The sequence below is a fragment of the Onychostruthus taczanowskii genome, unplaced genomic scaffold (genome assembly GCF_017590055.1).
Source record: "Onychostruthus taczanowskii isolate IOZ18803 unplaced genomic scaffold, ASM1759005v1 scaffold14, whole genome shotgun sequence".
Lineage (NCBI taxonomy): Eukaryota > Metazoa > Chordata > Aves > Passeriformes > Passeridae > Onychostruthus > Onychostruthus taczanowskii.
Genome location: NW_024498573.1, coordinates 113,016 through 124,393, shown reverse-complemented (window position 1 = coordinate 124,393; position 11,378 = coordinate 113,016). Strand labels below are relative to the sequence as shown.

Sequence of the window (11,378 nt, the reverse complement as noted above, 5' to 3'; positions counted from 1 at the left end):
GTGGAGACAAGGAGTGTAGCTTCTATGAAATGCAAAGGAAGGCAGAAGACTTCTAGAGTTGCATGATAAATTTTATTAGTCAGACCTCACATTATTTTACTCTTTAAAAAATAATCTACATTACAGTAACTAGAAGGTTCCCTCCTCCTATAAGCTTGCTGAATGCTCATTTTTAAGACTGTCTGGATAGAGAATTTTTATTGGATTAATTTTGTGTTTTGTGGATTATCATTTGTGAGACCATAGGTGCTCACAGGATGTTGTTTTCCACTTTTTGGGAACAGAAGCTGGGGGCGGGGGGGGTGTCTTAATTGCCCTGTAGTATGGTTAGTAAGCTGTTCTGAATGGGTTTAGGAAATGTGCCAGTCTTGGAACATTGATGGTGCTGGCAGAATGGAATTGACAGTGATACTGGCATGACATTTCTAGTAGCAGTTAAGTTGTGCATGCATATATGCTGTGTAGTTGAAAAACTGTGATATATGGAGATCAGGTGTTAGAATAGTCTAAGTGAAAATGGGTTTGTACTCACAACAGTGTGAGTACCTGTGAATGAAGGTGTAGTTAGAAGTGAATTTTGCTTGCAGTTATTGATGAACAAGCTAAGAGGCAGCTGTGTGTATAAAGGTGCATTAAAAAAGGAACAGGACACTTGAAAAAAAAAACAACAAACTGACATGTTTTGTTTCAATTTCAGTCTGGAGTATGATTTGTCCAAGTGTCAAGCATTTTCCTGTAAAATCCAGGATATGACAGAAGACTGCAATTGCAATCAATAACCTTCTTAGTAGGAATTTAGTGCCCTAGACATGAACAAGAAAATGCTAATCCCTTTTTCCATATCAATCTGTTTTACAGCACTAAATTTGGGAAAGAGGAAAGATCACTGCAGAGATGAGTGGGAGATCAATGCAGTATATTGTGTACCAGTACTGCATTGTGTGTGGTTCAGATCACTCAGAAATCTACTCCATTATTCTCACAAATATTCTCTCTCTCTGTTGTGTGGAATAGTGAAAATAATAACATTTTCTTCTTCCCTGTCACTCTCCATTAACTTCCAGAGATGGCAGATGCTATTACATTACAGTCAAGAATCTTGATACATTTCTAAGTCCCACCATATGGAGGATGGTCTAATGTACATACTATATTAAGGGTACACAGACTCTATTTTTATTAACTAATGGTGGCAAATATGTGGAAATAGTGCTGTCTCTTGCTCCAAATAGCTACATTTCAGTAGGTAATGAGAAATATCAGCATTAGTACACCTGTTCATTAAGAAAACATATTTATTCCTACTGCATGTAAATAATACATTGCTTTTCTGTGTGACAGAGGAGATGATGCTGCTGCATGCATGATTTCTTTGCTCTACCTGCCTAGGAAATACACAGAAGTCTGGAATTAGAGATGTAAATATTACCACTGCAGGAGGATAATTACTTTGATACACGACTATGTAAGACTCTTTAATAAGGTGTCTGACAGTGACTGTGCTTCCCTGGCAACAGATAAAACACAGGATAAAAAAATACTCAGCTACTCTGCCTCTGTTCAGGATTATAATCTTGTTTGGATGTGTATAGTATTGTTCAGATCTGTTGGCTCTCAGTATGAGCAATGGGCTCTACATGTGTGCATGGAGAAGCTGCTTGAGCTGGGTTTCTGGCTATTTGAAAATGTTGGCTGGCTGGTGAGGCAACTCTTGCACACAATTGATTGTAGACTGTTAACCTATGCTCAGAAATCAATATTCGCTTAACACCACATTTTAACAGACAAACGCAGTACAAACTAACAGCGGTTACGCAGCGCACACGTTTACATTCAGAATAAACAGGTTATGAAACAGTGCTTGGCAGGGGCAGGTGGCTGGAAGGTGACAATGGTAACTTCAATATGCAGACAGATACAAGGAGATTCTAGCAACTGTATGTCCCAGGGTTTGTAGTCAATGTACCTTGTACCTTTCAATGACCCAAATGTATTCTCTAAGGGTTACAGAGAAGGTTTGTCCTGAGGCCAGGCAAGATCATTTTTTGCTACAAAAAGCTAAATTTACTGGAGTTGACCACCATTCATCTTGAACAAAAAAATCCAAGTGTGTTGCTAGCCACAATAATGGATTACGTGTATGTGGAAGGAACAACAGAATGGAGCATAAACCCTAGTATAGTGTTCTTGACCTGGACTGGTATGTTTCATATGCTTAAAATAATGGATTTGAAAAGGCAACTGAAAGTAGTCCAGAGATGGAGTTTACCGGGGACTTCACATGTATGTTTATTGAGCTTTACTTGCAACCTACTCAGTATCAGTACAGAGTGGGGGAGTGAAATGGATTGAGAGGAGCCCTGCAGCAAAGGACTTGGATACATGGCTAGATGGAAAACTAGACGTGACTTAGTAAAATGCACTTGCAGCCCAGAAAGCCGTCCTGCAGCCTGGGCTACATAAAAACAAGCACAGCCAGCAGGCTGAGAGGTGATTCTTCCCCTCTACCCCAGCCCACCTTCCCACCCAGAGTTCAGCGTTCCAGCTCTGAGGTGCCCAGTACATGACAGACATGGACCTGTTCAAGCAGGTTCAGACAAGGCCATGAAAATTATGAGAGGGCTAACTCCTCTCCTATGAAGAAAGGCTGAGACAGTTGATGTGGTTTGGTCTGGAGAAGAGAATGCTCTGTGGAGACCTTGTTGTGCCTTTTCGATACATCACGGGGGATGAGAAGCACTGAGAGAGACTTTTTACCAGGGTCTCTAGGGACAGGATATGGAACGATGTTTTTAAACTGAAAGAGGGTGTGTTTAGATTGACTATTAGGAAAAAATTATTCCCTGTGAGGGTGGTGATGCACTGGCACAGATTGTCCAGGGAAGCTGTGCTTGCCCCATCCCTTCAAGTGTTCAAGGCCAGGTTGAACAGAGTTTGCAGCAACGTGGTCTAGAGGAAGGTGGTCCCTGCCCATGGCATGGGGGTTGGAGGTGAATGATTTTAAGGTCCCTTCAAACCCAAACCATTCAATGATTGTATGCCTGAGGTGGAGCTTCAGAGGGTGGGGTGGTCAGAGACACTGTCAGATCATCCCTACAGTCAGAAACCAAACTCTGCACAAATTCTGAAAGAAATCAGACCTTTGATTTAACCTATTAAGCTGGAACATTAGCCTGTTACTCAGAATGTGTACACAGCAGAAGCAATGGTGAGAACTCTACCTGCAGAGCTAAGTGCAAACTGACAGGGGGAAAGTGGGGTGCAAGTATGTGGGAGGTTTCCAGTGATTGCCACTCTGGGTTAAGGCCATTCCTCTTGTCTGAAAGCCTTCTGTTTCCCAAAGGTAAATCTGTATTGGGACATGCCTGGATATGGAATAATATTAATAATATGGGAAGGAAAGATTCCATTTATGCCACATTAATGTGGGCTAAGCAACAGGGGCAGGAACAGAGACAGAGAAGGCCAGGAAGTAGCAGCTCCAGAAAATACAGAGGAGGCCATAGGCATAGCGCTCTGTTTGGAGCTGTCTCGCTGTGTCTTCCCTTCAGCCACCTAGGAAATAAAAAGGAGGGATGAATCCCAGTTAGACACATTTATGCTCAAAATTCTGGCTGTAGAACCTTTGGTTCCGAGCACTAATGTGAGACTATTGAAACTCCTGTGGCCAGACATACAGCCTCCTCTTTTTGCTTGTCTGTGGAAGGACTAACTTAAGGTAGAGTAGTCCAGTGTTCTGCATGCACGTGGCATCCCTTGGTTTGATATCCAAAGTCACATATTTCCACATCCAAGGTTTTTCACCTACTGTCTCTAGGCTACTTGACTTGCTGCTTTGTGAAGACAACAAAGCATTGCGTACCTGGGACATTGCTGAAGAGAGAGATGTGCTGGCACTGTCTCCTTGGAAGCTTAGGGAAGATGAATAAAGTAAGTCTTCCTGTCTTTCTAGAGCTGTCTGCTTCAGATGCATTTGAGACCAAATGGTATTTTCTGCAAACAGAAGTAAATTAAGAGTCTAACTGTACTTTTCTTGTGCACACCTTGGAGTCTAGTGAGCAGAAGTCTAGAGAAGCTATTTCAGGAAAGGCACTCACAGGCCGTGTGGCCTCGATTTAGAAAATACGTATGCTCTGTTTTATGAATGGTCTGTCAGTTTGTGGGTTTACTTGTGAGCTTGAGCAGACTGAAAAAACAGTTTGACCTGTACTTGAAGACTTTTGGGCCCCTCTGTGACTTTCCCAACTCTGTAATTTGTAAGGAGCAGGTTTGTAGTATCTCGGATGAGATGATTAAATTGTAGATGTGTCTATAGCGCTGGGTGTAAGGCTTTTATATACTGCAGGAGGCAGATTTAAATATTAATCATTTATGTAATGATGCTGTTTTCTTTTATATCCTTTTAAAGCTTTCACAAACATAAAATATTTAAATCTCATTAGGGTATGTTGCTAAAATGCTAGGGAAATAAAAGAAATACAGACTTGGGATTACACAGTTGCATGTAACAGGACTTCTGCAACTGCTATGCTGAATCTAGTAACAGGCTGCATCAGGAGCTACTTATCTTGACTGAGTAAATGAGGGCCAGGGGTGAGTACAGAAACAGAGGACGAGGAGGGGAATCCTGACCCCATAATCCTGGTGCACAGATGTGGTTACTTCGCAACCTATGGATACAGCATGTCTCACCTCCCCTTGGTGATGTTTTTGCAGTGCCTTTCATTTGAATGGTGGTTGGAAATAGCTTTAAGGGTGTTCAGGATGAACAGAAATGTTGCCAAAAGATACAGAAACAGTTCTTAGAGCAGATCCAGGCTGGTCGCATAGGTTGCAAAGGAGATCATGGAGACATTGCAGAAGATAGAACTATACACAAGAGCAGTGCAACACAGAGTCCTGAAACCACAGGATTTAAATTGCTCTCTGCTGAGCTGTTTCTCTGTGATGTGACTGATGCTTACCAAGACATTTGTTGCTCTCAAACATGCCGAGTATCTGGTCACATTTCTCCTTCTGGTTGCCGCTGTTCTCACATGTACACCACAGGGAAACTTCCACACTGGAGTTACTGACATAGTTGGGTGTCATGGGTGTGCCTGTCCCAAACCCCCAGATGAAAGAAGCATTATTAATCACGTTGTACTGAAGGAAATGCTGCCCTGGAGGCAGAAGCCTTCCACTGTCATAAGTGTGTTACCCAGGCGAGGTCAGGAATGGCCCAGGCTTGATGAACCTACCTGAAGTCTGCTGAGCTGTGAGAAAGTCTTGAGATTGCTACCCCTGACACAGGCACTCTGAGATGTATTGAGAACTGAAGCTGGTGCTAGCATTAAATTGTGATGTGTACACAGCAGAAGCAATGGTGAAAACTGTACCTGCAGAGCTCAGTGAAAACTGATGAGAGTAAAGCAAATTAATGATGCAAGCATTAAATTGTGAAGGATTTTTGGTTTAGGATGTGAAGGACTTGCATGGACTGAGCTGACATACGGCAGCAAAAGGTACTCTTGCTTCTTGTGTAACTGGCAACACTGTGTAGCCAGGTGTCTTTTGACAAATACTGCACTCCTGTAGTGTGCCACTCAGGCAGTGTTATTTAGCTCAAAAGTAGTAGAGCCATCTGGAAAAATTGAAGGCCTAGTCTAGATTTACAGCTTCTGAGGTACTGCTGCTCTTTATATCCTCTTTTGAGCTACTCTGAAAACGTTTTAGTAGGTTGGTAGATAGTAAATAACTAAAACCAAACATGACCTTCCTTCTAACAGCTGGTAGTCCCATGTTCTGGATGGCTCTGAGAACATAGTGCACACAATACTAACAAGCCAACAGGAGTCTAAAAATCAGGCAGTGATGGAATGTTCTGTTTAATCACTGCTGTGATGGGATGTAACTCCAGCATTAGGAATGACAACGACTTAGTTCACAGAAGCCCACAGAGCGCTGTTGCTGAGGCACTTGGAGTGCTTTGCACCAGCTGATAATGCAAAGAGGCTGAAATCTTAGGCAAGGAGGGGGAAAAGTACAGCAAAAAATGCCATGGAAGAGCTCTCTTTGGATTGCATTTATCTCCGAGGCAAGGGAGAGCACTAGCATCCATTAGTAAGGCATATTCACCAGTATCCTGAGTGCTACCTCCCGCAGGAGACCAGAATGGTCCTTCACAGCACCAGAGAGTGCCTGAAAGTTTGTGGCCTGAAAGCATCTACCCTGTATGTTCCTGTGGATATGACTTACCAATCATCCCCATGTAAGCCTGCAGGCATGCAGCATGGTTGTGCAGAGAGCAGCCATCTGGAGACATGTCTACAGGTTGACAATTTTGTTGGAAGTCAGCCAGTCGGGATCTGTAGGAAGGAAAATGAGGCCATCAGTGTCAATGTTGTTCTCTTGGATAACATCTCCTGCTGTCTGACCTACTTGCAGATATGGTCTTCTAAGCAGGAGTCCAGAAGCCAGAGGCAATTTGGTTTGGTGTTATACTGGAAGGAACAATCAGGAACAATAGTTTTGCGGCGTCTTTCTCCACAAAATTCATCTTGACATGGACAGAACAGGATCCTTTTGGTGAAATCCTCAGGAACTTTTTCAAAGAAATTCCTTAGCCCTCTGTGGCACTTGCGCCGGTCACACACATCCTCACTTCCTGCTCCCTTGGTGCAGATGGAGGCATAGTCTGTGCGCAGACGAAAACACTTCTTGCTCAGGTTACAGATGTGTGTTGCTCTCAGACATGGATTTGTTGCGTCTCCCGCTAACTGTGAGCCTATAAAACCGAAAGAAACACAAAAACCATGAAGTAAGTCTCCAGAAGAGATTCTGTATGGAAGCAGGAGTACTCCTTTCTTGATGATCAGATCCAAAAAATCGAAAACAACAGAGCAAACAGAGCCTGCAGTATGACACTGTAATTATACTAGTTACAAAAGAGTATTTTTTTATTGGTTCATAGTAGGGTGCTTGTTTCAGAAAAATGGATCATTGTGGGTTATTACTGTTTTCATGGGCCTGGATCTGTGGCTTTATTTACACTTGGTAGGAGTGACAAATTTAGGCAAGTAGCTAGAGCAGGCATTCCTCCGATTAAAGGGGCCATCACCCCAAATTGTTCTTAATAATCTTCAACCCATGAAAAGATAAGAGAGGGCAGCATTATATCATGTAACCATTACAATTCTTACCTGACACCAGAGCTGCCAGTTTATTATAATCTGTCTTCCAGTGTTCTTCATTTGCTGGATTCTCATAGGGAGAGGTCTCCAAATTGAGATAACCTAGGCAAGATACAAGCTATTTAATGCAGTGGGAGATGGGAGAAATGCTTTATGACCAGTTTTAGTTATTTCTTTGTTTGTTTATTTATTCTTAAATGGATATTTTTCTTATTTATGCCTGGTTCTTTCCTCCAGCTGGAATTCAGAAATGCTCTGTCTCACTCAAAGCCAAATGCCAAGAATGGAACTGCAAAGCTATTACTGTATTAAACCCTCATTACATTTTGTCCAGATGGAGTTTGGTCTATCTAGTCATTTGGATTTTTCAGTTTCAGTAAGTGTGAGGAGTTGAGCAGCACAGGCAGGCTCTAGTGGGAGGTCAAGTAGAAGCATCCAACAAAAGAAGGCAGCAGAACACTTAGGGATGCTATGGCAATATGTGTCATAATCACGTGTGTTTTTAGTGATGGACAGACAGGACTATTTTGAGGTATTTTTCGCAGCACTAAATTTAACTATCTCAGAGTAGCTATCTTTGTTTCTTAGGTTTGCTGGCGTATTTGAAGGGCTGGTCCCATACCAGATCAGTTTTCTCTGCTTATCAAACAGAGTAGTAATGAATTCTCTTTACTAGGAGATATGGTTCTGGAGCAATTAGCTACAGTGCTGAGAAGTGGACTTTCACGGTTGTTTTCACCTAGGGGGTGGGGGTAAGCCTTACTAGTACCTTGTAAATTTATATTACTTCATCTCACCATCCGTCATGCTGGAGTGAACAGTCCAGAAAATGCGTAAGCAGTGCTCCTGTCTCTTCATGCGCCGGTGACACTTGCAGCGCAGCAAAGAGCTGTTCCCAAGGTCAAGCTCTGCATTCAGACATCTGACCCTGCTATTGTGATCCAGTGAAAGGAGGTGAGTCTTGGCCAGGGCACAGTTTTCCAGGGTCCTGTATGTGGCATTGCAGGTGGAGTCAGAGAGGCATAGCTGCTCTGCCATGACACAGTCACTGCTGGGCAGAGCCATGAGGTCTCCTGATCAAGCACAGAAAAGACTGTTAGGACCCCAGTCAAAATGAATGCCACACAAACATCTTGTCCTTGTTCTGCAGGGATTCTGTCTTCAAAAAGGACTCCTTGAAAGAAACAGAACTTGTTAGGATCGTTCATGAAGAGTAGTTAAGGGACAAGAGCTGTCTTCATTTAGGAAAAAAAAGATGAATATAAATGAAAGAGGGAACAAAAGCTTAAATAAAAGCCTCCATAATAATTTTGTTCAACTTGGCCAGGATCAGGGATTGCTCTGTATTTTGGGGACTAGTAAATCCTTATGAAACCTTGGGGTTGCTGAGGCCTGTTTTGAAGAAGCTCTTCTATCTGGGCACTGAAAACCACAGTGCAATAAGCACATAGTAACACCATACTATGTACTGTGAGTCAGTACTGCTGCAATTACTAAGGTATATGCTGGTCATTCAGAGATGTACTGAGAAAACCATTTATAGGGTATGAAAACAACTACTTTAATGAGTCTGAAGACTTAAGAATGTGTATTCTTCGCAAAATAAAATGAATCCTTAGCAAAGGATGCAAGTAGCTTCATACAGACGGGCTGATATGCAGTCAATTAAAGTACAAAGAGCCCAGTCCCTAATATCCCTGCCAAAAATACAGATGAAGTCTTGGCCTATAAGAACCTCATGAAGTTCAACCAGTCCAAGTACAGGTGCTGCACCTGGGTCAGGGCAAACCCAGACCCAAGTCCAGACTGGGAGATGAACCAATTGAGAGCAGCTCTCCAGAGAAAGACTCGGGGATTCTCAGTGGTGAGATGGTCATGTGCACTTGTAGCCCAAAAAGCAAATATATCCTGAGCGGCATCAAAATCAGCATGGCCACCAGATTGAGAGTAGGTTCTGCCCTCATGAGACCCCACCTGCAGTGCTACATCATTTACTATCTGTACATTGTTATAAGCCCTGAAGTTTGGCAGGTTGTTTAATTTTTTCTTAAATCTTGTCTTAGTAGTCTAGTAACAATGCAAAAGAATGAGAAAACTAATTATTTCCTAGATCTGTGGTCTAGGTTGCAGAACATTTTAAAGATGTATGTGTATGGGAATCCCATCTGTAGTTTAAAAAAAAAAGAGTTAAAATGTAATAAAAAATGAACACATTATGATTATTTATAACTTAGAAAAAAATGGATAGGTAATAAAATACACCTTTATTCTCCCTTTTCAATGTCCTGTCATACAGATACGTCTATCTTGTTTCCCCTGGTGCATTTAAAGAGATGACAGTTACAGAAGGGAACCCTTCGTTTATCAAACACAGTTACCAAAGAAGCATTGGCATTTGGACATGGCAAATTGTGGGAAATCTTTTGCAATCGTGTGGCTGCCAGTGGCTACTGTGGTGTAAGTGCAGCAGCCCATCTTTTAGCAGTCAAAAAACTGCAGCTTTTTCTAAGTGCAAAGCAGCCCTAGACAGAAACTAGGAATGCTTCAGAGAAGTTCCTAATTTCTTTATTCCTAGTCACATCAACCCTGAAGACTGAACAAGAGATGAACTGGGTAAAGGAATAATTTCAATCCTCAGCTCTTGTCATTTGGCAGTAGTTGGAGACAGAGTAGAACAATCAACTGCATCTCTGCAGGAGTTCTTCGGATTTGTCTTCGCAAACCGAACCTCGTCTCGCAAAACTATGTGCCTTAAGCATTCCAGAGGGCGAACGAATGGGGGGTAGGTATCAAAAACCGCTCTGGGCGAAGCCAGCGAGAGCGCGGCGCAGCCGGGACCAGCTCAGGCGAATGAATCTCCGCGTTGTGCCCATCCGGCCGCACTCAGGGATCGGCTCCCGGCATCTCCTCTCGCCTCCTCACGCCTTGCCTCCAGGGCAGACGGTCCCCTCCCCAGAGCGTCCCTCCAGTTTGACCACAACCACACCGAAGGCTCCCCTTTCGGGCCAAAGCAGCAGCCGCCTTTCCCGGTTTGAATCGCGAATTCCTCCCCGCCGCCGGCGCGCGGGGCGGCTGGAGCCGATGGCCGGGAGAGCCGCGCGGCTTTTGGGAGCGCCGCGCTCGGGACGCGCTCCGCGCCCGCCCGCACCGGGGGAGCAGCGCTCAGCCCCAGCGACCGCGGCCCCGGCGCCGCCCCCGCAACCCGCGGCGGGACCGGGGTGAGAGCGATGCCGCTGTCTCCCCGCCGGGAGAGGGACGAGGTCGTGCCGCGCTGCCCAGCCCGCCCCGCGCCCCGGGCGCTGTTACCGGCTCGGGAGAGAAGCAGCCCCAGGAGCAGCGCCGGCCCCATGCTGGCGGTCAGTGGCTCCGAGCGCCGGGGCTGCGGCTCGCACACTACGCGCGGCCCCGCCCCGGGGCTGCTGAGCCCGGCCCGCCCCGTCGAGGTGCGGGCAGCGAGCACCGCCCCCGGCCGGACCCAGCCCTCCGCGGGACCGCGGCCCGCCCGGGGCGGCCGCAGCGGGCCGGGCGGCCCGGCGCTCGTCGGGCTGGTGTGCGATGGGACCAGTGACGCGGGTCACCAGCGGCCGCTGTCCTCGGGGCGACCGGGAAGCCGCTGGGCCTGGGGCCGGGCAGTGTACGGCCGCTTCAAAAGGGGCGTTTTGGAACGGGCTGCGCAAGGGGTTTGTTTATTGATTCATAGCCCACTTCAGTACCGAGAGCAGAGCTGTCACTGCGCAACCTCGGGGGCGTATTTGGGTAAAGGACAGTAAGTGTCCAACTTAGGAGAGTCTCCTTCACTCTAGAGGGATTGTTCTTGGAGGATACAGAGGCAGACAGGCTTTCGAGTAGATTCCCCAAGTGATTCTTGGGTCTGTGGATGGGATAACTGAGCTTATGACTTCTTCCTTTTGGCTTTGTTGTGAAGGCTGTTATTTCAGTTTCTTACCTGGTGCTGGCTCTGTCTTCATTGAGCTGCTTGTCTGCAGCCACACAAAAAGTGGCATTTCTGAGAGTCCATATGGCATTTAGGCAGCTGCGCTTCTTTTGAACAGATACTTAGTTTTAATTTGCATCCTAAAATCAAATTAACCAGTGTGCAAAAGTTACAGTCCAACACATGCCCATCAAACATTAGTATATGAAAATAGGGCAAATGTTTTTGTAAGTGAGTTGTTCGCATAAAGACTTACCCCATCTGCCTGAAAA

General features: G+C 45.0%; 1 protein-coding gene across 1 annotated transcript; it reads right to left on the bottom strand.

Annotated features, from left to right (window-relative positions):
* Positions 1 to 317: 317 nt before the first annotated feature.
* On the bottom strand, positions 318 to 10,543 carry GFRA3 (GDNF family receptor alpha 3). The gene is made up of 8 exons (XM_041397760.1): positions 10,479 to 10,543; positions 7,970 to 8,245; positions 7,182 to 7,274; positions 6,421 to 6,766; positions 6,238 to 6,347; positions 4,965 to 5,099; positions 3,863 to 3,993; positions 318 to 3,555 (listed from the first exon to the last, which is right to left on the bottom strand). The coding sequence occupies exons 1-8, from the start codon at positions 10,519 to 10,521 to the stop codon at positions 3,421 to 3,423; spliced, it is 1,269 nt and encodes a 422-aa protein (XP_041253694.1). The 5' UTR covers positions 10,522 to 10,543; the 3' UTR covers positions 318 to 3,420.
* Between the last annotated feature and the right edge of the window lie 835 nt (positions 10,544 to 11,378).

Excerpts from the sequence above, each read along its gene's own strand:
- GFRA3 (XM_041397760.1), bottom strand. The coding sequence starts at position 10,521 with ATGGGGCCGGCGCTGCTCCTGGGGCTGCTTCTCTCCCGAGCCG. Across the intron at positions 6,348-6,420 it reads TTAGAAGACCATATCTGCAA|ATCCCGACTGGCTGACTTCC; the intron begins GTAGGTCAGACA and ends TCCTTCCTACAG. Across the intron at positions 3,556-3,862 it reads TCTCTTCAGCAATGTCCCAG|GTGGCTGAAGGGAAGACACA; the intron begins GTACGCAATGCT and ends TTTATTTCCTAG.